This window comes from Meriones unguiculatus, chromosome 2 (genome assembly GCF_030254825.1).
Source record: "Meriones unguiculatus strain TT.TT164.6M chromosome 2, Bangor_MerUng_6.1, whole genome shotgun sequence".
Taxonomy (NCBI): Eukaryota; Metazoa; Chordata; class Mammalia; order Rodentia; family Muridae; genus Meriones; species Meriones unguiculatus.
In genome coordinates, this window is record NC_083350.1 from 77,467,364 (window position 1) to 77,492,865 (window position 25,502).

Genomic DNA, 25,502 nt, shown 5'->3' on the forward strand with positions numbered 1-25,502 from the left:
GCTGGGTGGGGAGCAGGCTGGGGTCCAGGGTGCCTGGGTCTCAGAGTCTCTAGTTGGGTTTTATTGCCTATGGCCTCAGTGCCCCTTTTTTGCTTCACCAGTATGCTGCTCAATACACTGCCTAGTGGTTTAGCACCCTTCGTTAAGCAGGGTTTTTGTCTAAGTGCCTTTGTGTGCTCAGTGATGCCTCTCTTTTGTTTCTGGCTTTAGTGGCTGCATTTGGCCGCCTTCTCTCAGCTCCCAGTCTTCCGTTTCCTTCCCCAGAGCTTCTGAGGGATCAGGGCTTTCCACAGACCGCCCGAAGTCCTCCTTTGGGAGTGACATCTGGAGTCTTCTCTCTTCCCTCCCCAGTCTCATAGATTTCCCCTTGTGGAATTGAAACCAAGTTTGCAAGCGCTGCCCTGCTGAGCAGCAGCCCTTCCCCTTTACAACCAGTGACCCTGTGTCTTGGCTGTCCAGGGCAGAGCCATGGGCAGTCAGTCCTAGTGGACTCCTTCAATAGTCGTCTGTCCCTGCAGTTGCCAACAGAGGTGACTGTGAACACCACACAGTTCTCCCAGAGGCCTTGATGTGGAGAGATGAGGCCATAAGGCTGGGAGAGTAGCCCTCACTCACCCTGAGGAGCCCGGGAAGCCAGAGTCTGTTGCCTTTATGTGTATCATTGTTTTCTCTCAGCCTAGTGCACAAGATGGACAGAACTTGTCAGCACTCAGCCCCAGCACTCTTCCCTCACAATGGCCAAGATCTGGTTTGGGTGTGGAAGGATGCTTTGAGTTGGTGTTCTGGCCTCCTGAGGAAACCATCTTGGTCTCAAGTCAGAGGAAGTAGGAGAGTGGGCTTGGGAGTGCTCCAGGAGGAGGGAGAGGAAAGACAGGAAAGGGGGCTGACGTTCTTAAGGTTCTCATAGGCAAAGGGTGTCCCCAGAGTAGTGGAGCTACTGGAGACCCTGTTTTTTCTTTCTATTTTACTTCCACTTCCCAACACACATTGGGTACTTTGTGCTAGGTATGGGTCTCAGGATGAAGGTTGGCCTTGAACTCCTGATTCTTCTGCCTCAACCTTGTCCCCCAAAGTTGTAGAATTACAGGAGTGTGCCACAATACCCAAGTCTGCTCACCTTGATATTCAGTTAACCCAACATGTAACAGCCTGGATATTGTCAGTGAGCAGGGAAGTCTTTCCAGATCTGTGAAGAAGCAGGGGGACACCCAGAGCTGGACGGCAGAGGGTTGGGTCCAGCAGAAAGGGCTCTGAGCACTGGGGTAGATGTTTGGACTGCCTCTGTGGTGCTGGAATTGAACCCAGTGCTTCATGTCTCCTAGACCCTTGAATCCTGAGCAACCTCCCCTGCCCATTTTTAGAATTTTCTTTTGCTAAGTTCGCCAAGCTGGCTTTGAACTGTCCATCCCCTTTACCTCAGCCTTCCAAATAGCTGGACTTGTAGGTGTGTGTACTAGGCCTAGCTGTGATTGGCCTTTTTCTGATGGACACGCTGGGACATGGAGAAGATGAAGGGCTGTTATGCTGTGTAAATGGGAGAGAATGGATCAAGCCGGCCCATTTTTTTCCCCCCTGGTAAGCAGTGCTCATGTCATTTCATTCTCGACAGCTTGAGCCCTGGGGCGGGCTCAGTGCAGCCATCTCTGGGACAATAGTGCTAGGCAGTGCCAGGTCGCTGCTGGCCAGTGCCCGGGCTGGGATGTGCTGTTGCTGCTGTGGCTGCTGCCCTCTGCTTGCCCACCTAGATCAGGGGCCGCTTCGAGAGAGGGTGAGTGCTGGCAGGTGGAAGGCAGGGACCAGAGCAGCTGGGATCTGTATGGGCAGTGCTGCCAAGGAGGAAAGGGGCTCCCAGAGCCCTTTTCTGGCCCCAGTCCTTTCTCCCTTAGCCACTCCCAGAAAAATTGTCCAGGCAGGTAGTACAGAGAGCCACATGGAAATAACCTGTCCCAGCTTTAGAAGAGATCTGTAATTTCTAGAGTGGCCCTTGCCAGGCGTGTGTTCTGTTTACTGCTATTCTCATGGTTGCTTGCTTGTTTGTTTTAAATTAAATTGTCATAAATATTCATACTTTAGATTGGTGTCCTAGAGAATGGTGGGAGGTCAGAGAGGTGAAGAGAAAGAGAGTATATGATAGTGAGAAGAGATATTTAGACTTGGCCTTTGAAGTCCCACAAGGTAAATTTGAGGTGACTTTCATCTAAAAACAATCCATTTAAAGAGCTGTACTTTCCCACAACATAGCTGGAGAGCAGACCATTGGGAGACCTTTCTAGTGATTCAGGTTGGTGGGTGCCACCAGAGAAGAGAACACTGAAGTGACTGAGACTACAGTCTAAGGGAAGAGGAGTCAGCTGCAGGGATGGGGGGCGGGGGAGGACCTGGGCATTAGGGGAGAAGCAGATACACGGCTGAGAGGAAGGTGGAGGCATGGAGGAGGAGCGTCTGGGCCGAGAGCTGAGACCTGAGGAGAGAAGACCAGGGCTGAGGGCAAGAAGAGGCCCTGGCCTGGTGCTGCATGCCTGTAAATCCAGTACTTGGGTGGCTGAGGCAGGAGGGTTACCTTTAGTTCAAGGCCAGACAGGTGAGACTCTGACTCAAACAAAACAAAACAAAAAAACAGACAGACAGTACAGTAGGAAACATTCTTGGTGGAGGTGCAGAAGGAGCATGAACGGAGTAATGCAAAGTAAATGACGTCCAGACCACTGGGCTCTTTCATCCTTAGGCTTCCCTGAGGACCGAGAGAGGGATCTTGGTCCAGGACACCCAGGACCTAGGGCACTGGGGTCCATTGCTCTCTGGGCCTGCACTGTTGACTCAGCACCTTTACACTTCCCATTTTTTCCCATCCTCCCCTTAGTGGCACACGAGCTGATTGTCCAGGCCCAGGCTGAATGCTTTTCATTGAATTGTGACTCTGTGTTAGGGTGCCAGGCAGTGTGCTCAGCTCGCTGCTCCTATTCTCAGCCTCAGCCACTTGCGTGGTATTCTAGTCTTCTACCATCTTTAATTAAATTACTTAACTGATTGATTTAGATATAAGGTCTCACTGTGAAGCTCTGACTGGCTTGTAATTTACTATGTAGGCCAGGCTGGCCCCAAACTCATAGAGATCTGCCTTCCTCTCCCTCCGAGTGCTGGGATTAAAGCCCTGCATCACTGTACAAGCGGTCCTGCCCTTTCTAATTTACTGAGTACATGCCATTTGAACGTGGACGTCCGTTCTGGGCTCCTACCATGTGGGGCCTGGGGATTGAACTAGGGTCATCAAGCTTGGCAGCAGGTGCCTTTGCTTTTCTTGTCTACCCTCTTCTAAACTTTTTTCTTTTCTTTTCTTTTTTTTTTTTTTTTTTGGTGGTGGTGTTTTGAGACAGGGCCTTATATCACTATATAGCCAAGGATGTCCTTGAACTCCCAAGTTTTCTGTCTCCATTTCCTCAGTGCTGTGTGTGTATGAGTGTATGAGTATGTGTGTGTGTGTTGTGGTGTGTGTGTTTTGTTGTTGTTTTTCTGTGAGACAGTTGTTCTATAGCCCAGGCTTGCTGCGATATTCCTGTCTTAGTCTTCCAAGCGCAGGAATTAGCAAGCATGAGTTACCACAGCTAGCATTGTCTTTTCACCTTCTGCGGCTTTTGGAAAAGTTAGGGGCTTGGAGAGAAACAGAAAAGAAGCCAAGGACTCCTGCAGAAGCTGGTGAAGTGGGAGAAAGCTTAAAGGCAAAGGTGTATCTCAGGAGCAAGAGGGAACACATCCAGCACTGAGCAGTGGAGGCCAGAAGATCCAAAGTTTAAGGGTATTTTTGGGTACCTGAGCCCCTGCCCCCTACACACACACACACACACACACACACACACACACACAGAGTCAGAGAGGGATTTTTTGGGCTTTAAGTGAGTGTAAGTAGAAGAGTTAGAGGTTTGGGGCCCTGACCTCCCGGGTTAGGGGTGGCTGAAGAGGCATTCTGTCCCTCCAGCCACTCTAACGAGGGGATCTTCTGCTTTCCCATCCCTGCTCCCCCATGACTGCTTTGAAGACAGCAGCTCCAACACCCGTTGTCATGGTTATGAGAGGAGCTAACTCCCATAGATTGGAAAGCGCTGGTGAGCTGGCACTCTCTGCTTCCCCGGTCCTCCCCTCTTTTCTGCGCATCTTCCCCCAGCACAGAGAAAGCATACAGCAGCCCGGGGGCGAGCAGAGCTAAGGCTGGGAGGTAGAGTGAGGACGCAGAGATCTAGAGCTAGGGAGATGAGTGGCAACAGGAGGCAGCCCAGTCGCCGGGGTCAGGTAAGTCAGAGGCCTAGGAGCATTTGGGACTGACTGTCTGGGGCCTGGTCATGTCTGGACAGGTTATGCTTTGGCAATTGATGTTGTTCCGCCCTCTGTAGGCAGGCATTTCTTCCATGCCTCTGCTTTCATTCAGCCTGTTTCTGTGGACACCAGGTACATAGGTGACTTCTAGCCTCACTTCTGTCTCTCAACCTTTGCACAGACCCGGGAAAAGGAGAAGATGAAGGAAGCCAAGGATGCTCGCTATACCAACGGCCACCTCTTTACCACCATCTCAGTCTCAGGCATGACTATGTGCTATGCCTGCAACAAGAGCATCACAGCCAAGGAAGCCCTCATCTGCCCAAGTAAGTTGTTTGACTCGATTACCATCAACCCCCACTTTTCTGTTTGTCCTTTCTACCTGGGATCCTGAAAAGGAACTCAGCTCTCTGGGGCCACTGGGCTCAAGTCCCACGCTCAGGTGTTTGCTCCCTTGCTGCCCTTCCTTACGCTGGGTGGTGGCTATTGGAATGTGGCATAAGCTGTCTCTTGGGTGTGGGTTGACAGAGGCTGGGATGACTGTCCCTGCAGCTGTCGCTTGCTTGGGTATCCCCCTCACTCTCTGAACAGCTGCTGACAACTCAGAGAATGCACAGGAATGTGTGTACGTAGCAGGGTGGGAAAGGATTGGAGAGAAGCTGCCAGCCTTGCAGCTGCCTCTGCCCGTCTCCCCAGGCCCCACTGGACAGTTTAGACCGGAATCCCCTTGTCCCAGCCTTTCTGTTGCATGTGGGTGAAAGCTGCAGTCTGCTGATTCAAGGACAAGACGGGATTATCTGTTTCTTTATCCCTGTAAAGAAATGCAGTAGAGACTTGTGCGATGGAGAGAAGGACTCAAAACTCCTCATCTTGCCCATGTCTAACCTTTATCCTGTCCCAGGGTGGCCCTGTGCTGAAGGTGCATAGGGAGGAATTCCTGTCTCCTTAGGATAGCAGTGCAGAGGGCTCCAGCTCCGCCCTGCCCCACCCCATGCCTGCCTCTGAGTAGAATGGGAGTGCTGTAGCCTGATGCTGACCAGCACAACTCCTCTCTAGCCTCCAAATCCCTTTGGGACTTTGGGAAGGAACCTCAGAAAGAACCATGAGGCCTACCCTCCCCCACCCCCACTTCCTTACCAGTTAATGTAGAGCTAAAAGGATGAAGAGGTAACCCCAATCTAGATCCCTCTAGAGACCTGACAAAATACTCAATCCGGAAGCTTGTTGCCAGGGGAACTGGGGAGGTGGGTAGCACTATTTTGAGAGCAGGTGGAAAGCGGAGGTTTGATCCAGAGACACTAGGTGTTAGGGGTAGGAGAAGGGAGCTCCAGGAGGGTGGGCACTGCCACAGCCCTGCTTCTGTTGGCCCCTGCTGCCCCGCCCTTGTGCGCCTTGTATTTGTGGAAGTGAGCGTGGTGCTGGGCATTGTCTGCCTGAGTTAGCAGTTTCCTGTGGTGTTTAGCCGGGGTGGGGGGTGGGGAAGAGAAGCTGCAGAGCTGAGGGTATGTCAGGAAGGGAACAGCCATGGTCCTTAGCCCAGGCTCAGCTACTTCTTTTTCCTTTCCTACTTCATGGAGAGGAGGGGTGGGGGATGGGGAGAAGCAGATGGAGTGTGGGAGCTGTAGTTTGCTTTCATGGGGGAACAGAACTTCCCAGGCCTACGAGGAGAAAGCAGCCTGAATGGAGTTAATGCAGAAGGCTGCGAAGCTGGGGAAGAAGGGCCACTGGGTCTGGACTGAAGCGACGAGCAGGAGCCACTGGCATGTATGTGGAAAAGTATGACTTTTGGATCTAAGTTTAATTCCTAGCTCTCCAGCCGCTGGCGGACCTAGGTTAGCCAACAGCATCTACACCAGATTCTTCATCTTCATCTGAAATGAGAGTTGTTGAGTGAATCAAGGAGGGATTCGGGGATCAAGGGGCATTCTGGCTCTCTCTGCCAACCTCTGCTCTTGGGAGGCCCCATGCTCATCTGCCAGTGTCTTTTCCTTTGTGCTTTCTGCTCTTCTCAAGCAGCAGACCCCCTTCTTCCTTCTGGTCCCCCCAGGCCAGAGGCCTTTCCCACCTTCTGAATGGTCCACAGCAGACTCCCCTCACTTCAATTCGTGCCTGAAGAAAGAGGGAGGCAAGGGAGGGATTGGCATGTGACAATGACCAAGAATCCTGGGAGAGTGTCTGCAGAATGTATGGCCTGGGAAGCTGGGTGTTTACATGTGGGTGTGTCCCCTCCTGTGCCATCCAGCCCTCCCTTCACCCTCTCTACCCCACCCTCCCAGCCTGCAATGTGACTATCCACAACCGCTGTAAAGACACCCTGGCCAACTGTACCAAGGTCAAGCAGAAGGTGAGATGGCAGGTGGGGGAGGGCTGGGGGAGAGGGCAGTGAGTGCTGTATCTCTGCCGCCTTTCCATTCATTCCCTGCCCTGTGTCCCTCTCCTTGCAATGGGGGCAGTCCAGACCTGTGACCGTAGACCATAGGCCTACTGTCATAGCCCTGCAGCGCTAATGCAACTACCCTGATGCCCTTAACCACAGTGCCAGCTTTCACCCAAGAGGGCAGCTGCCAGGTCCTGGCTTGTCCTGGGTGTACGGCAAGGTAGTCTGTGGGCGACAGCTGTTTTGGCATCTCTCTTTCACCCTGTGTCTCACAGCAACAGAAAGCTGCACTGCTGAAGAACAACACTGCCTTGCAATCTGTTTCTCTTCGAAGTAAGAGTGAGTAACTTCCCAGAGCCCCGAGACCACCAACCTTCTGAGCCATGGCTCTGCTGCCCCCGTGAGGACATACCCAGACACAGACAAGCTCCTTTTAAAAGGCAGTGCCTTGGGTGGGAGTGGCCTAAGGGATGATGGCTTAGTATAAAGACAGGCTAGTCCAAATAGGGATGAGGGACCAGGATGGCTGGGTACTTGAGCCTTGCCACATTCTGTTATAATAGCCACTTATCTGTATGTCATTTGGGGGATTATTTGTGGCAGCTGTCGAGTGTCAGTTCAGAAAAATCAGGGTGGCCAAGTTCCTTCTCACCTGCTTGGGCCATCCCCGCCCGGTCTTACATTTTGCTTGGGAGTGGGAAGAAAGATAACCTCAGTTATAACAACAGTTTCTGGCTTTCAGTTTGCTCATTGGCTTGTCTGGGGTTGAAGAACATATCAGAACGGGCTCTAAATTCGTGCAGAAGGGTTGCTCAGTACATTATCTTGATGGGTTTTGCCAACTTTCTTTGACCTTAAGAAGCTGAGGACAGGTTACACAGTTGACCTTAGTTCCCCTTAAGGAGCCTGGGAGACCACAGAGCTGAGGAATTAAATTTTTTCCTGCTTGGCCTCCTTTACAGCCACCACCAGAGAGCGGCCAACCTCTGCCATCTACCCCTCTGATAGCTTCCGGCAGTCCCTCCTAGGTTCTCGTCGGGGCCGCTCCTCCTTGTCTTTGGCCAAGAGTGTTTCCACCACCAACATTGCTGGGTGAGCTTCTATTTGGGGAGGAGGGAGCCTGGCAGGAGAGCAGTCCGTAGTCCAAGAGAGCACCATTTCATTCCTTGAGTTCAGAACTGGAGACAGATATCTGAAAGATAAGTTCAGACACAGTGTAGCTACCGTAGGAGCCCAACCTGGGAAGGGACCTCCTGCCCGAGTGGGGGTGATGCAGATGGCCTCCACTTCCTTCAGACATTTCAATGATGAGTCTCCTCTGGGGCTGCGTCGGATCCTCTCCCAGTCCACAGACTCCCTCAACATGCGGAATCGAACCCTGTCTGTGGAATCCCTTATTGATGAAGGTGAGCAGACCCGACCCTGGGGGAGGAAGAGTGTTGGCATGGCTGGTGTGAGAAGCCTGGGAGGGGGAGAGAGGACCCAGGGAAGGGCCCAGGTCCTGGAGAGGAGAACTGGGCCCTGATGTCCCTCCTGCACCGATGTCTAGGTGCAGAAGTGTTCTACAGTGAGCTGATGAGTGACTTTGAGATGGACGAGAAGGACTTTGCTGCAGACTCGTGGAGCCTTGCCGTGGACAGCAGCTTCCTGCAGCAGCATAAAAAGGAGGTGATGAAACAGCAAGATGTCATCTATGGTAAGTAAGCTAAGGACACGTTGGTCTTCCCTTCTCTTACCAGACCCTACTTATTTGTGTCTTCCCTTTGCTGCCTACCTGTCCAGACACCTTCATCCTGTCCTTGGCTGGCACCAGGTTGGGCCTGTGCACCTACTTTTTCTTTTATTTTTTTTCTGAGATAATAGTCTCACCATGTGGGCCAGGCTGGTCCCAAACTGTCAGTCCCCTTGCCTCAGCCTCCGGAGTCCTGGGGTTATAGGCGTGTGGCATGGCGTACAGCTGCCAAGGCCGCGTCTATACCTCTTCCTCAGCTCAGGCCTCAGTCTTCATTCTGCCTCATCCATGCCCAACACTGTGCTGGGAACTGGGAAACCTGTACACCTAACACACAAGATTCTTGCTCTAAAATGTTTTAATGCTTGAAATAACAAGGCATAGAGATAAAAACAAATTAGAAAATAATCTAAGATGGCAGCGATGCGAGTATCAATGTGGAGGAGACTGCCTAGGGCCGCAAGTGGTGTGCCTGAGGTAGAGTGCAGGGAGAAATGTCATTTGTCTCATAGAGCTAATCCAGACAGAGCTGCACCACGTGAGGACCCTGAAGATCATGACCCGCCTCTTTCGCACTGGGATGCTGGAAGAGTTGCAGCTGGAGCCAGGAGTAGTCCAGGGCCTGTTTCCCTGCGTGGATGAGCTTAGTGACATCCATACACGCTTCCTCAGCCAGCTGTTAGAACGCCGGCGCCAGGCCCTATGTCCAGGCAGCACCCGGAACTTTGTCATCCATCGTTTGGGTGACCTGCTCATCAGCCAGGTAGGAAAAGGCAGGACCCCTGGATGATGTTTGCAGAAGGAGTTAGGACAGGAGCGAACATTTCTTTTTGGTTCTTCGAGACAGGGTTTCTCTGTGTAGCCCTGGCTGTCCTGGAACTCTGTAGACCAGGCTGGCCTAGAACTCAGAGATCCTACCTGGCTCTGCCTCTCTGGTGCTGGGATTAAGTGCATGTGCCACCACCGCTTGGCTTGCATTTCTTGGTTTGAGACAGGGTCTTATCAAGTAGCCCTGGATGACTTGGAACTCACTATGTAGACCAGGCTGGCCTTGAGATCACAGAGATATACCTGCCTCTACTTCCCAAGTGCTGGGATTATAGGTGCACACTACCATACCTGGGTATTTCAATAAGAGAACGTGCGTGTGTGTGAGTGCATGAATTCAAGTTGTCAGTACGATAACAAGTGTTTTTACTTGCTGGCCAAGGAGTGAGCAATTTTTACCTCCCACCAAACTCTGGTGGCCAGAAGGGAAGCGGGGAGAACCGGAGAGGAGGAGGCTGTCTAGCAGCGGGCCAGAGGTGTGCTCGGGGGTGAGGTGCGGCTCTGCATCAAGTGCTGACCCAGTGTTGCTCTCCTGACTCCCAGTTCTCAGGTTCCAATGCGGAGCTGATGCGCAAGACCTACTCAGAGTTCTGCAGCCGTCACACCAAGGCCTTAAAGCTTTATAAGGAGTTGTACGCGCGAGACAAACGTTTCCAGCAGTTCATCCGAGTGAGCAAACATCTCCAAGCCCAGGCTCCGCCTTCTCAGAGCTCAAACCCAAACCTCTGGCCTCCTCAGGGGAGCAGATGGGAGTAGTGCATGATTAGAGGGCAGACACTTAAATACCCTTATAGACTTGTGTGCTCTTAGATCTCTTTTGTTTGTTGAGGCAGGGTCTCTCTGTGTAGCCCTGGCTGTCATGGAACTCACTGTGTAGCCAGGGCTGGCCTCAGAACTCATACCTGCCTCTGCCTTCCGTGTTCTGTTATTAAAGGCTGTGCCACCATGCCCAGCTCACTCTTAGATCAACAGCCATTCCTCACTGGGCAAGAGGACATTGGACTAGTTTTCTGTCTTTATTGGTTTGATCATTACCACAGACCTATGACATTTTCTTCCTTGTTTCCCAGAAGCTGACCACCTAGGCTAACGTGGGGCGGATGCCAGGGTGGGCAGGCTTCAGAACCTGGGCTTCCAGTCTTTCTGTCTCCTTAGTCTTTCGTCTTCCCGTACAGAAAGTGACCCGCTCAGCTGTGTTGAAGCGTCATGGGGTTCAGGAGTGCATTCTACTGGTAACTCAGCGGATCACCAAATATCCAGTGCTCATCAACCGAATCCTACAGCATTCCCACGGTGAGGAAGAGCCTGCCTGGGGACATCTGGGGGAAGCAGCTGGTGGAGGTAGGGGGTGCTCTGAGCAGTCTCAGGTAGAACTGGGTTGGAATGGCACCAGTTGAACTGTATTTCTTGCTTGCCCTCTGTCACCAGGGATTGAAGAAGAGTGCCAAGATCTGACAACAGCCCTAGGACTGGTGAAGGAGCTGCTGTCCAATGTGGACCAGGATGTGCACGAGCTTGAGAAAGGGGCCCGCCTGCAGGAGATCTACAACCGAATGGACCCTCGGGCCCAGACCCCCGTGCCTGGCAAAGGCCCCTTCGGCCGAGAGGAGCTTTTAAGGAGAAAACTTATCCATGATGGCTGTCTGCTCTGGAAGACAGCCGCAGGACGCTTCAAAGGTCAGTGGCCCTCTTGACAGACCTGATAAGTTATTGGTAGATTATCTGAATGGAAGGTGCAGCTGCTCTTAGGGACTGTTTTTACAGCCTTTCACTTAGAGTGAGATTCAGAGGAAAAAGATCTAAACTCTACATTTGATGCCATGGGCCAGTTGGGGACTTCTTTATTGGAATGCATTTATTTTTGTAATCTGTGATGCCCAGAGAACCACCATTCTAATTAAGACGACATAGAAACACAGATCAGAAGATTCCTTCCACCACAGTCCCAACAGAAATACATCTGGGAGACCCAGAGTGGGAACTGAACACTGTGAAGGACAGGGAAACTGGAGAAGAGAGATCAGAGTACAGGGCTCTGCTGGGGGCTGGGTTTTTAGAATTTATCTGCACTGCTAAAGTCCTTGCCCCTAAATCAGAACAAGAAAATAGCACCTTTAAAGACCTCAGTTTTAGAGGTGAAGAATGGGGGCTACCAAAAGCCAGACTCATATGAAATTCCACTTGTGCTGTGAAATTCCTACTCCTAGGGCCTGGGTACTGTCAGTCTTTACCAGGCTCTTCTCTCCATCCATTTCTCTCCTTCCCATCCCTCCCACGCAGCAGCTAAGAATATAAGGCATTGAGGGTTAAAAATAGCAAGGCTGGAGAGCTCTATTTCTGAGCGATTAGCAAAAGCCCTCCCCTTCTGTGTCCACAGTTTAGCAAAATCCTCACAGGCAAAGGGTGACTGTGTTTTTGACTATGGCATTCAGGTCTTAAAGAATTGGTCCTTGGTTTTTCCCTTCCTCTGAGTGCAGGACCCATGAGGGTCTGAGAGCCTGGGGCAGAGGTGGGGGTAGGGTGGGACAAGAGAAAATGAAGCAGGGCCTGCTGGAGTCAAAGGACATGAGATCAGTCAGAGGTGATGGGTGGAGGGGTGGCCTTCATTTTACTTTACTGGAAGGAAACTAACTTTGTCCCTCTCTTGTGCAAAAAGTAAGAAGCAGGAATATGTCAGTGCATTTTAGATGCCTTAAAGGATATTGCATTGGGGGTGCTATAGAGATGGCTCAGAGGTTAAAGAGCACTGGTTGCTCTTCCAGAGGTCCTGAGTTCAATTCCCAGCAACCACATGGCATCTCATGACCATCTATAATGAGATCAGGTGCCCTCTTGTGACATGCAGGCTGAACAGTGTATGCATAATAAATAAATCTTAAAAAAAAAAAAAGCCATTGGTCAGATTCCAGACATGCAACTTAAAGCCTAAGGACACAACCCTCATTGTAGAAAAGTCGTGGCTCAAGCTAGGCCTGGCTGTACTTGCTTGTAGTTCCTACTATCCAAGAGCTGCAGGCAGGAGGATTGCTTGCACCGGTATGTTAATTGTCCTAGCATCAGGTATATCTAGAGCTCTATAGAGCCTCTAGAACAAACAGTGGCTGTGCTGGGGCGGGGCTATGCTGGGGGTAGGGCTGAATCAGGGGCTGGAGAGGTGACTCAGGCATTAGGAGCACTTGTTTTTACAGACATAGCAGCTTACAGTTTACAACTAACTCCAGTTTTGGGGAATTTGTCGCCCTCTTCTGGCATCTGTGGACATTGCATGCACGTGGGGCATGTACACACATGCAGGCAAAACATTTACACATACAAAATAAACTCTAAGGATCAGAACTGGGGTGGGTGAGGTAATACACGCCTTTAATTCTAGTGCTCCAGAGGCAGAGGTAGGTGGATCTCTGAGTATGAGGTCAGCCTGATCTAGACAGGGTGAGTTCCAGGATAGCCAAGGCTGCACAGAGAAACCCTGTCTCAAAAAACCAAAAACACAGAGCAAAACCAAAAATAATCAAAACTAGGTGGTTTAGATGTTGTTGTTGTTTTAATTCATTTTGTAAGACAACGTCTTGCTATGCAATTCCTAGCAGGCCTGGAACTTACTGTGTAAACCAGGCTGGCCTCAAACTTATTCTGCCTGCTTCTGCCTCTTGAGTGCTGGGATCACCACACCTGGCCAAAACTGCCTGATTAAAAATAATAATAATAATAACAAATCTGAATCATTTGAGACAACAGTTCCATTGTGTCCCTGCTACCAAAGAGATGGTTTTGTCTTACAGCACAGGAATCTCTCTCTTCCCCTCCATTTCCTTGTTATATGAATTAGGACACCGTGCCTTGTGGTAGTGGCCCACACCTTTAATCCCAACATTCTATGAGGCAGAGGCAGGTGGATCTCTGAGTTTGAGGACAGCCTGGTCTATATAGTGAGTTCCAGGACAGCCAGGGCCACATAGAGAAACCCTGTCTTGAAACACCAAAAGTAAACAAATGAATTAATGAATGAATGAATGAATGAATGAATGAATAAAGTGAAAAAGAAAAGATAAAAGAAAGGAAGGAAGGAGGAGATTGGAGGTCAGAAAGAATGAAGGAAGCAATGATAGGGAATGCAGGCCTGCTGCAGGGGTTGGGAAACAGCCTGATAAGGTGGATCTAGTCCTCAGGAAGCAGGCCAATCGTTTGTTTGAGCCTTTAGTTCTCTGACCATTTTCCGATTTTGTGTCTTGGCCAGATGTGCTGCTCCTGCTAATGACAGATGTGCTAGTGTTTCTCCAGGAAAAAGACCAAAAGTACATCTTTCCTGCCCTGGTGAGCCTGCCTTCTGTTCTCTTATCCATTGCTTTTCTCACCAAGCCCAAGACAGTCTTATGGAGTCAAATACCTGTTACAGCTGTGAATTCTATGTAATAAAAAGTAAGGTAACAGCTGGGTGCTATCGCTGTGCACAAGCATGTTTACCCTGGGAGGAGAGCCGTCATCAGCGTCATTTTGTAGATGGTGAATTAAAGCCTAGAGGCCAAACATGGAGGCACATGCCTGTAATTGCAGCACTTGGGAGTTTGAGGCAGGAGGATCAGGTGTCCCAGGGCCTCCTTAGCCACATGCTGAGTTCAAGTCTAGCCTAGTCTACGTGAAGACCGCACCTCTACACAATAAGTAAGTGTAAACTTTCTGTGGGACTGCTGGAGCACACCTTTACTCCCAGCACCTGGTAGGCAGTCACAGGCAGATAGATCTTTGAGTTCAAGCCAGCTTGGTCTGTATGGCAAGTTCCACACCAGTCAAGGTTCATAATGAGACCCTGTTTCAAAAACAAGAAAAGTAAAGCAGGCACAAGCCTATATTCCAGTACTGGGAAAACAGGCATGAGAATTACAACTCTGAGGCTAGCCTGGGCTGCATAGTGAGTTCAACACCAGTTTAGGTTTACATACTGAGACCCAGGAGAAACAGACAGACAGATAGATAGACAGACAGACGCAGAGAAAATCAAGGGTCCCACATGCACTTCTAAATCTTCGCTAGTACTAATGCTTGGGCTCTTCCATATACAGCATCATCTTCAACTGTTTTGTTATTCTAAAACTGAAAACCCAGAATTTGAGGGTGAGAATTCCTAGTGTTGGGGCCAGAGTGATGGCTCAGAGGTTAAGAGCACTGGCTGCTCTTCCAGAGGACCTGAGTTCAATTCCCAGCAACCACTTGGTGGCTCACAACCATCTATGATGAGATCTGGGGCCCTCTTCTGGCATGCAGGTGTACATGCAGGCAGAACATTGTATACATGATAAATACATCTTAAAAAAAAACCTTCCTAGGCTTAATTCTTCATTTTCCCGAATAGGACAAGCCTTCGGTGGTGTCCTTGCAGAATCTGATTGTACGAGACATCGCCAACCAGGCCAAAGGGATGTTTCTGATCAGTGCCGGCCCGCCCGAGATGTACGAGGTGCACACAGCGTCCCGGGATGACCGCAGCACCTGGATCCGCGTCATTCAGCAGAGCGTGCGCGTGTGAGTGTGTGCCTGCGGCTTGTGTGTGTTAATCCTTAGGTCCTAGGCAGAATCCTTCCTGGGAACGGAACCCATCATGAGCGGCTAGGCGGAAACTGGAAATAGACAAGCTAAAAAGGCCACATGAAAAGTCCTAATTCCTATTCAGACAAGCCGGCTACCATATCACTGTGAGCTGACAAAGGGATGTGTCGAGATCTGATAGGGTGGTAGCATGTCTGCCGTCAGGTGACACAGTGTCCGCTGTGCTGATGTCGCTGGCAACAGAAACAAGGCTCTTACCTGAGTTATGTTACATTTTACCTTCATTTTCTAAAAATGGAAGAATAGGATGATTAAAGCATTGATATTAGTGAACTGAATGTGTTTTATTCATAAACTCCAATCACTAGATGCAAGAAGTAAATCAGTTGTGCTAGAGCAGTTAATGCTTAGGACAGCCACTGGACTTGAAATTGTCAGCCAGTGTCTAATTGCAATAGGGGAGAAGTAAAAGCTCACGAAAAAATGTTGAAAATTGCCTGGTGTGGCATGAATGTCTGTAACCCGCAAAATGAAGGCAGGACTCAGAGTTAAAGGCTAACCCTGATGCATAAGGAGTTCAGGACCAGCTTGGCCTGAGGTCCTGTCTTTAAAAAAAAATAATAAAACAGGCCAGGCAGTGGTGGCGCATGCCTTTAACCCCATCACTTGGGAGGCAGAGGCAGGCAGATCTCTGAGTTTGAGGCCAGCCTGGTTTCCAGAGTTCCAGGACAGCCAGGGCTATCTCAGAAAAACAACCAAACCAAACCAAAGACTACAATAGAGTTAGTGATGTAGCTCAGTTGGTAGAGTGCTTGCCTAGCATTCTAGAAGCTCTGGGTCTCATCCCGTCACCACATAAGTCATCACAGAGGACCAGAAGTTGAAAACAATAACAACAAAGAAGTTGAAGACTGCTCACAAAGTGAACTCTTTTTTTTTTTTTTTTTTTCTCAAAGCTAGAGAGTGAATGCAGGCCTGTGTATACCAGGCCTAGGGCGACATCCCCAGGGAGGGCGTGTTCTAACCTTTATGAGCGTTGGGGGCAGGGTATAGTGGTACGTGGGTAATTGGTGCAAAGGCTGAACAAAGCCGCAGTGTGAGGAGAACGATCTCTCTAGAGGAGGTTCCTGTGGACCATGTGCAAAGGAAGGAAAGCTGATTGCTGGTGTTTTTTCCACAAATCCAACATGCCTGTTGCCCAGCAGATGCCCATCCAGGGAGGACTTCCCTCTGATTGAGACGGAGTTTGAGGCCTACCTCCGGAAGATCAAGAGTAAGTTCCCGCCAGAGAACTTACTGATTTATGGCATATCCATACAAAATGCAGTGCTACTCGGAAAGACAAGAGGGGGTCCGGAGGTGGCTCGGGGGTTAAGAGCACTGGCTTCTCCTCCAAAGGACCCAGGTTCGATGTTCAGCACCCCATGGTGACTCACAGTTGTCTTTATTTCTCTCCTTCCTTCCTTCCTTCCCTCCTTTCTTCCTTTCTTTCTTGTCTGTCTGATTTGAGACAGGTTTTCTCTGTGTAGCCTTGGTCATCTTGGACTCGCTTTATAGACCAGGCTGGCTTCAAACTCACAGCCATATGCCTGCCTCTGCCTCCCTGAGCGCTAGGATTAAAACCATGTACCACCTTTGCAAAACTTTTTTTTTTTTTAAGATTTATTTATTATTTATACATGTACACCTGCACACCAGAAGAGGGCATCACATTTCATTACAGATGGTTGTGAGTCACTATGTGGTTGCTGGGAATTGAACTCAGGACCTTTGGAAGAGCTGCTGGTGCTCTTAACCTCAGCCATCTCTCCAGCTCTGAAAAACTCTTATATACATTAAAAAAAAAAAAAAATTCAGTCTCAAGGGAAAAAAATAAATCTTGGGAAAAAGCTGAAAACTTCATATAGGCTGATAGAGGTCTATCCCAAAATACATTGTTAAATGAAAAAGGCCAGGTTTAAATAACGTGAAGTGTTATGCAACAGTTTTGTAGGATTAGTGCAAATAGATGTGTGCAGGTGTTTATAATAAGAGACAGAGAGGGCTGGAGATATGGTTCAGTGGTTAAGAGCACTGTTTGCTCTTCCTAAGGACCAGAGTTCAAACCCCAGCACCCGCATGACAGCTCACAACTGTCTGTAACTCCAGGCCTGACACCAATGCACATAAAATAAAATAAAATAAATTAAAAAAAAAATCTAAAAAAAAAAGAGACAGAGAGTATCTAGTAGCTAATATCTCTCTATCGCAAGGGCATCTAATGCCCTCTTCTGGCCTCTGAAGGCATAGCCTGCACATGGTACATAGACCTGCAGGCAGGCAGAATACCCATACGAATAAAAATAGAGGTTAATGCCAGGCTTGATGGCACAGGTTTTTAATCCCAATACCTCGGAGGCGGAGGCAGGAGGATCTCTGAGTTTGAGGCTAACATGATCTGCAAATCTAGTTCCAGCACAGCCAGGGCTACACAGAGATCGCCTGTCTCAAAAACAAACAAAAGTTAAGTGCTTTTTCTGTTTGTTTGTTGCTTTTTTTTTTTTTTTTTTTGTGAGAGCAGGGTGTGGTGGTGCACACTTGTAATCCCAGCATTTAGGAGGTAATGGTAGGATCAGGAATTCCAGGTTGTTTCAGTTGTTTTTATATTGCTGTGCTAAAACACCATGCACATGCAGGCAGAGGGGGCAGCACACGCCTTTAATCCCAGCACTTCAGAGGCAAGAGGCAAGCCAGTCCCTGAGTTTGAGGCCAGCCTGGTCTACAGATTGAGTTCCAGGACAGCCAGGGCTACACAGAGAAACCTTGTCTCAAAAAGCTAAAATAAAAAATAAAAAGCCCCCATGACCAAGGTAGCTTAAAGAAGAAAGGATTTCTTTTGGGCTTGCAGCTCTAGAGGGTAAGGGTTTCGTTAATGGTGGGAACAGCTGAGACAGTGTGGGTCTTTTGAATCCCCAAAGCCTGCCCCCAGTGACACTTCCTCCAGCAAGTTCCCACCTCATCCTCCCAGACTGTGACCAACTGGGAACTAAGTATTCAAATGCCTAACCCTCATGGGAAACATCTCATTCAAACTACCACAAAGGATATCCTCAGCCATATATGTATCTTTTCTTTCTTTCTTTCTTTTCTTTTTTTTTTTTTTAAAGGAGTCAAGTTAGTCATATAGTGTGTCTAACTGCAAGTCTCTCTGGGAGCATCTACACATGCTCTAACTAACATGGAGAGGGTGAGGTGGGCACCCTAACCCCTTATAAACAAAAGTCAGGATGATTCGCACCACACACACAGAGGTTTGCTTTGTTTTGGGGAATGTGCCACGCCTAAAAATTAAGTCCCGCCTCTGCCCGCCCTGCCCCTCTACATGGGTCGCCCCTTTACGGGCGTGTGCATCCGAGGGCCATTCCTTCCACACTCACCTGTTGCCGTCCGCAGTGGAACTGCAGCAGAAGGACCGAGCGCTGGTAGAGCTGCTCCAGGAGAAGGTCGGGCTGTTTGCCGAGATGACCCAGTTCCAGGCAGACGAAGATGGTGTCGGGGGGATGCCCCTGCCCACCGTGCCCAGGGGCCTCTTCCGCTCTGAGTCTCTGGAGTCCCCTCGGGGCGAGCGGCTGCTGAGAGATGCCATCCGTGAAGGTGAGGGCTCTCCCACTGAAGTAAGTGTCTAGGCTGTTGACTGAGCATCACAGAGCACAGCCCTAAACCAGGACCATGTCAGCTCATAAATTCCTCTGAGGCTTTATCCTGGTCCAGTTCCTGGGGGGAACAGGGGAAGAGATCTGACCTTATTATGGCATGCATCTCCCTCTGGCAGGCGGTGCTACCTCTTGGGCATCTTTGATGTCCCTTGGATGCCACATGGCTGACTGAAACCCCACTACCCACATGTGGACTCCCTAAGTGCTTGAATGTCTTTGTGTTGGGTGAATGTCCATGGGATTTTGTCTCCTGTCCCCACCTCCTCTTCTTTCCCTTCAGTGGAAGGCCTGAAAGACCTGCTGGTGGGGCCTGGTGTGGACCTACTTTTGACTCCCCGAGAACCAGCCTTGCCCTTGGAATCTGACAGTGGCAACACCAGTCCTGGGATCACTGCCAGTGAGTACAGGGCATGACAGCAAGATGGGCGTGGCTAGAGAAGGGACAAGGGTTCTGGAGTCCCAGAAATATGCTCTGCTCCTTCTTCTCTCTTCTGCAACAGATGGAGAGGCCAGAACCTTCAATGGCTCCATTGAGCTCTGTAGAGCAGACTCAGATTCCAGCCAGAAGGTGGGTTCTCGGGAGAGTCAGAAAGGGGTGAGAGGAAGGTCACAGCTGGCCTGTGGACCTTCAATAGAAAGCTGCTGGTCCAGGGCCCCAGGTCTGTGCCTGCCAACTCCCTATTCTTGTTTATTTCTGCAGGATCGGAATGGAAATCAGTTGCGGTCACCCCAGGAGGTGAGATGGGAATTCTTTGTTAGAGGAGACAGAGGGAAGGTGCCCTCTGCCTTCTGACCTCTGCTGAGACATCATAGCCCCAGTTTGGTCGATTTAGGGGAGAATCTGTACTTTAAGTATGTCTCCACACCCTCTCAATAAACTTCTGGGTACTTATCCCATCCTCTCCCCTGTCCTCAGGAGGCCTTACAGCGATTGGTCAATCTTTATGGACTTCTACATGGCCTGCAGGTCAGTGAGCAAGGGCTGCAGTGGGGAAGATGGGGAGGAGCCAGTGATTCTAACAGGCTTAAGTACCCCCCAGGCAAGCTCCCCGGGTCCCCAGGATTGAGAGAAAGGTGAGTGAAATGACTTCTGAAGCATTTTGGCCTCATCCCACCCCCAGGCTGCTGTAGCCCAGCAGGACACTCTGATGGAAGCCCGTAACCTTGAGGGCCCTGAACGGTGGGAAAAGCTCTCCCGAGCCAACTCTCGGGATGGTGAAGCCGGCCGGGCTGCGGTTGCCCCCGCGGCTCCCGAGAAGCAGGCTACAGAGCTGGCCCTGCTGCAGCGGCAACACACCCTGCTTCAGGAGGAGCTGCGCCGCTGTCGGCGGCTCGGCGAAGAGCGGGCGACTGAAGCCGGCAGCCTGGAGGCCCGGCTCCGGGAGAGCGAACAAGCCCGGGCCCTGCTGGAGCGGGAGGCTGAAGAGGCCCGAAGACAGTTGGCTGCCTTGGGCCAAAACGAGCCACTCCCAGCAGAAGCCCCCTGGGCTCGCAGGCCTCTGGACCCTCGACGCCGCAGCCTTCCAGCAGGCGATGCTCTGTACTTGAGCTTCAATCCTCCTCAGGTAAGGCTGCTGATGTGAGGATTTGAGCCCAAGGGATAGCAGGCAACAGATTTGAATGACAGTGCTTGTTGTGCTGTGGGAATGTCTCGTTTGGTAAAATGCTTGCTAACATGAGAACCCAAGCTCAGTCAACCAGAACTGTACAAGCTCAGTCAACCAGAACTGTAGTTCAGAGTCTGATGGTTCATGCTCATGATCCCAGTGCTGAGGAGGAAGGACAGGTTCATGGTTCATGCTCTCAGCTCGCCCGCCAACCAGCCTAGCCTATTTGGTGAGTTCCAATAGGAGACCCTGTCTCATAGAACAAGGTAGATTACATTTTTTGGGGGGGTGGGTCATTCTAGGGTTTATCTGTGTAGTCTTGGCTCTCCTGAAACTCGCTCTGTAGTCCAGGCTGACCTCTAACTCACAGGCTGCCTCTGCCTCCTGAGTGCTGGAATTAAAGGTGTGTGCTGCCACAAGGCTAAAGACTCTTCAGGGATGACACCTGGAGCTGGAGAGGTGGCTCAGTGGTTAAGAGGCCGGTCTTCCAGAGGACCCGGGTTCAATTCCCAGCACCCACATGGCAGCTCACAACTATCCGTAACGCCTGTGTCTAGGGGATTCAACACCCTCATACAGACACATGGAGGCAAAACAATACACATAAAATTAGAAAGAAAGGAAAAGAAATAATCACACTGCCTCTAGCCACATCATCTTTCAGGTTGGAGATCAGCAGTTAAAAGAGCACTGACTGCTCTTCCAGAAGACCCAGGTTCAAATCCCAGCACCTACATGCAGTTCCAGGGATCTGGCATCCTCTCTCACACACATACACCCGGGCAAAACACCAACGCACGTAAAATAAATCTAAAAGAAAAAAAAAGGGATGACACCTGAGGCTGATGAGGGGAAACCGAAGCAGGAGGCACATCGTTATTAAGTAGTAACGTTGGTATACATTGTTATTAAGTCTCCAGACCTTTCAAGAGTAAGTTTCTGTTCTCTAACCTAATGTATCCGGCAAACCCTATTTTTCAATCTATGCTGACCTTGTAAGCCCGGGATGTTATCCCAGCCCTTTGCCTTGCTAAACTCCTGAACACATTCTCTCACTTTTCTATCCCAGAGGCAGCCCTGATTCCCCCATTCTTCTTCACTCTTGGTGCTAACAGTAGCCAACTCTCTCAACGGCTGTTTTCTATCAACTCTAACCCTTTCCCTAAAAGGGACCCCAAAAGCTCTCTGAAACACCGACGTAGGGGGAGGTGATCGTCTTGCCAGGCCCTCATGCACTTCTAAGTACATCTTATTTTAGTCAGACAGCTGTGGAAACGGCTTTTCCTCAGATTTAACATGACCTCTGGCTTCCTTAGACATGAGTGCACACACATACAAAAGGATTTAAGGCTCAGTTCAGTGGCAGAGGCCTATGCAGAGCTCTAGCACTTGCAACGAACAAATATGCTCTGTTCTCCCAAGATTTCTGGTAGTAGTCTCTGTGGGCATTACGGGTCCCTGGAGTTCTTGCATGTGAAGGCTGAGACTGGAGGAGCAGCTGAGCCCAGTGGGTATAGAGTGTTCAAGGCAGACGAGACGGTTATCTCACTGAGTGGTGGATCTACTGAGGGGGAGTCGTTGGTAAACCCCCAGATCTGAGGCGTGTGGGGCTCATTGCCTGCAGTGTTCACACCAGACTTGTGCTTTGCTTTTCTTAGACCAGTCGAGGCCATGACCGTCTGGATTTGCCTGTGACTGTTCGTTCCCTCCCCCGACCCTTTGATGACCGGGAGAGGCAGGAGCTTGGAAGCCCTGAGGAGAGGCTGCAGGACAGCAGTGACCCTGACACTGGCAGTGAAGAGGAAGGCAGTAGCCGCTTGTCTCCACCGCACAGCCCACGAGGTGAGACCCTAGTGGGGCCGTGGCGTCTGCGTCCACCCCTTGGGGGTGAGGCTGCTGAATATAGGTGGCTCCTGAGGAGCAGTGCTTTCCCATTGGCTGGTCACTCCAACCTTCACAAGTAGTAGAAATCTGTTCTAAAGTAAAACGGTTTACACAGATACTCAAATACCTCTTAGAGTTTGCTGCCCAAGGGTCATCCCGCCAAGGTGCTCAGAGGCCCCACCCCACACCCTAGGGTCCTTGAGTGAGTGTGCTACTCCTCATGGGAGATCCTGCTTGCTCTCCCCTCACCCCTGTGCCCTGTCTGTCCTCCTCCAGAATTCACGAGAATGCAGGACATCCCAGAGGAGACAGAAAGCCGAGACGGCGAGCCTACAGCCTCAGAGAGCTAAGGGGACACTTCCGCCCTGCCTGATGCCCCACTGAAGAACATTAGTTAACGGGGCAAGCCTTGGGGACTCCGTTCTGCCAATAATGAGGGAATAGTTGAAAGAACTCCTGATTGTCCTTGCCAGCTCCTGGGATCCGTGGATACCTGGGGCCCATGTAGGAACTGGGGGATTTAGAGGCCACAGTACCCTTGGTGGCATCCAAGAGCTACACCACAGATGCCAGTTTTTCATGCCTTCTTCCCTCTACTTAGCAAAAATTATTTATTTATTGTTTATTGGTTATGGGGGAGAGTGATTTAAAGGACCAGGGACATGGGAACCAAGCCATAGGGATTGCAGGGCCTCTCCTTTAACACCGCCGGGAGATGCTTAGGCCTAACTCCTGCCCTAGTGACACCCATTTGTGGCCACAGAGCCTACTGCCCCTTTAAGGAGGGCTGTGGGTAGGACCGTGTCCCTTTCCCCACTCCCCGTAGCCTCCTCCTGCTGGTCTTCCTTCTCTTCATCCTCCATGGAAATCTGCCTCCTTGGAGTTGATGGAGTAGAGGCTAGGGTAGCCATAATGTATTGGGGTGGGGGAGGAAAAATCCACAGGGACCAGAATATTTTTTTTGTTCGTTTTCTTTTTTTGTACCAAAGCCAACTGCACGTGTTTTATATTTTTAAAAGAAGATTGTAGGCACTTCTAGCTCCATGTCTTTGAACTTGAGGAATTGGGGAGACTGACTTTCATCTACAGTCAGGGGGCTCCTATTCGGAATTCTTCCTCAGCCATTTGAAAGAAGCTCTAAGGTGGGTTGGGAAACCGCTAGAACTTTCCCCTCACCTCCCACCATGGCAACTACAGTTGAAATGTAAGCAAGAATTGAGGGGTGGGGGGGATTTCTTCAATGCAACCCTAATGCCCACCAGCGATAGCCATTTGCCTGCCAATTTAATTGTTAAAAACAAAACACGACAGAAACAAAGGAAGACAAAGGAAAAGAAGAAAAAGCTCAAGCAGGGAAAAATTAAAAACCTAAACCACGCGAGGTGCTGTCTCAGTGCCCATTCTGAGGATCGCAGTGCCTGCAGCCAGGCAGTGACCACTGTTTCTGTAAAGGGGCTGTCACTACCTCACTGAAGAGGGCACTAACACATGAAGCTGCTCAAGCCCTTGTTAAAATCTCAGAATTACAAGGATGAAAATGAAGCAACACTCAGCCTCCAGTGGCTGTTAGAAAACTCTTTTGCATCTTATTTGTATGCTGTGCTTGGATATCACATCCAACTCTTGCCACTCCTCTAGTTCGACCACCTCCCTTCCCTCTTGACCCCCCCACCCCCCACCCCCTACGGGTGTTTTACTCCCACCGCTTCAGAGCTCAGGGCTGAGTTCTCACAACAGCAGCCTGTTCAGGCCGTTTCTTGTGGAGGCAGTAACTGCTTTCAGTTCTTGGTTTTTGGTTCATTTCACTTCCTGTTTCTAGACCCTACACTGAGGCTATAGGGCAGGAATAGTGCCTGCACACCCCACTGCTGTGAGGTAGGGTGAGAAGCAGTGTCTCAGGACCCCAACAGAAAAGGAGAATTGAAATTGCATGGGCAGCAGGCTTTGTGGGGCTGCTGGCACTTTCCCCTCCATGAGCCTCTTGCCCTTATGACGCACTTGCTATCCAATCACGGGACTCTTGGGCCATAGGAATTGTTTTTACATGTTTACGTATTTACTCTAGTGTTATCTTTGAGACAAGGTCTTGCAGTAAAGGCCAGGCTGGCCTTGGCCTCACAGCAGCCCTCTTGCCTGCGCCTCCCAAATGTTGGAATTACAGGCATGAGCCAATGTGCCCTGCCTACATTATTATTCTTTTACACAGTGGGTGCAAAGAAATTGCCAGGCTAAGAAGCCAGCCCTCACTTCCTCTGCCTTACAAACAGCAGCACTTCAGTTTCAAGCATGCCAGGTTCTGGGCAGCAACCGGGTTCTAGGAAGCAATAAACATCTGGAGCCCAAACATGAAAAGGTCAGGTGGAGACTGTGCTAGAGTCTGTGCTAGAGAAAAGGAGCACAGTTTCCTAGTATTTCCCGAGGGACCAGGACAAAAACCTGGGACCCGAGTCTGAGAAGCTGGGTTCCTTCTGCTGCCTTATTACCATAGCCCCACCCCACTATCAGCCCGGAGCCTATCCCACCCTCCTTGTCCTTTGATCTTCCCCTTCCCAAATTCCACTTTCTGAACCTAACGTCTTACCTTTTGTCCCCTCTGCTGCCATTTCAAAGCTCTGGGAGGCAGGGTTCAGCTCCTTGCCTAATCATCCTGCACCCTTAGAGGAGGCGCCGAGCATTCCATCGCTCACGCCCTTCTCATCTTCACGCTGCCCCATCAAAAGGAGGGCTACACACAGTTCCTTGGGTTGGTTTTGTCAGTATTTGCCCCTGGGGTTCTGTGAAGCCGATGTCCCCCAAAACGGCAGCACCTGGCCCTAGCCAGCCATCAGAGGTGCTGCTGGGGGCAGAGGGGAAATGCTTAGGTAGGGAGGAGTGCCCACCTTCCTGGGTGGCTAGGAATAGACCTGGCATTTTGGAGCCAGTTTAAACATCATCATAAGGAGGAAATTAAACATCAAGAGGCTAATTAAATCTTGCTCCCATCCTTTAATATGTTGTGAGTTGGGCGACTCTTACATGCTTCTCAGCAACTGGGTGGAACAGGCAGTGGCGCCTGGAGGTATTGTGGCTTCTCCTGCACAGGTGCTGCTATTCTGGGGCCTGAGGGGCTAGTCACATCCTGGTCTCAGAGCATCCCCAGAGCCTGGTCCTGAAGGGAGGGATGGAGTAGGAGCTTCGTCCATCTGCTGCCTGCTCTTTATTCAGGAAGCAGCCCCCAGCAAGACCCTTCCCGATGGTCATTATGATTTTAAGTGACTATGGAAACCAGAGGGGAACCCACTGCTCAAGAGGTACTTGCAAAGGGGGGTTGGAAGGGCTAACCCTTTAGTTAGTGTCTATCTCTGCAGGGCTTGATGTTGGTTTCAACCTTGCTTGTTCTTCACCTTGTTTTTTGAGACCAAGTATGTCAGTGAAGCTGGGAGCTTGCTGACTGCCCAGTGATCCTCCTGTCTTCCTTCCAGCACCCCTGTATCCAGTGTTTTGTATATTGCATGCTAGAGCTTGAACTCAGGTACTCAGTACATTTG

At 50.3% G+C, this 25,502-nt stretch overlaps 1 protein-coding gene across 14 annotated transcripts in view; it reads left to right on the top strand.

Moving 5' to 3' along the window:
* Arhgef2 (Rho/Rac guanine nucleotide exchange factor 2) overlaps nt 1-23,353 on the top strand; it is a 42,504-nt gene extending 19,151 nt beyond the window's left edge. For 3 of the 14 annotated variants that reach the window (XM_060377706.1, XM_060377708.1, XM_060377715.1), the window contains 21 exons: nt 4,490-4,634; nt 6,585-6,652; nt 6,961-7,024; nt 7,648-7,777; nt 7,982-8,091; nt 8,235-8,381; nt 8,930-9,180; nt 9,789-9,914; nt 10,421-10,538; nt 10,674-10,922; nt 13,483-13,559; nt 14,596-14,765; nt 15,908-16,062; nt 18,222-18,422; nt 18,765-18,881; nt 18,985-19,052; nt 19,185-19,220; nt 19,401-19,451; nt 19,606-20,049; nt 21,750-21,933; nt 22,252-23,353. In XM_060377706.1, the coding sequence (XP_060233689.1) occupies nt 4,490-4,634; nt 6,585-6,652; nt 6,961-7,024; nt 7,648-7,777; nt 7,982-8,091; nt 8,235-8,381; nt 8,930-9,180; nt 9,789-9,914; nt 10,421-10,538; nt 10,674-10,922; nt 13,483-13,559; nt 14,596-14,765; nt 15,908-16,062; nt 18,222-18,422; nt 18,765-18,881; nt 18,985-19,052; nt 19,185-19,220; nt 19,401-19,451; nt 19,606-20,049; nt 21,750-21,933; nt 22,252-22,325 (2,985 nt within the window). In that variant the 3' untranslated portion in view covers nt 22,326-23,353. Of the gene's footprint in view, nt 1-1,618; nt 1,769-4,130; nt 4,285-4,489; nt 4,635-6,550; nt 6,653-6,960; nt 7,025-7,647; nt 7,778-7,981; nt 8,092-8,234; nt 8,382-8,929; nt 9,181-9,788; nt 9,915-10,420; nt 10,539-10,673; nt 10,923-13,482; nt 13,560-14,595; nt 14,766-15,907; nt 16,063-18,221; nt 18,423-18,764; nt 18,882-18,984; nt 19,053-19,184; nt 19,221-19,400; nt 19,452-19,605; nt 20,050-21,749; nt 21,934-22,251 lie in introns of those variants that run through there. The other 11 variants (XM_021637722.2, XM_021637717.2, XM_021637723.2 and 8 more) reach the window with 7 other exon arrangements.
* Nucleotides 23,354-25,502: the final 2,149 nt, after the last annotated feature.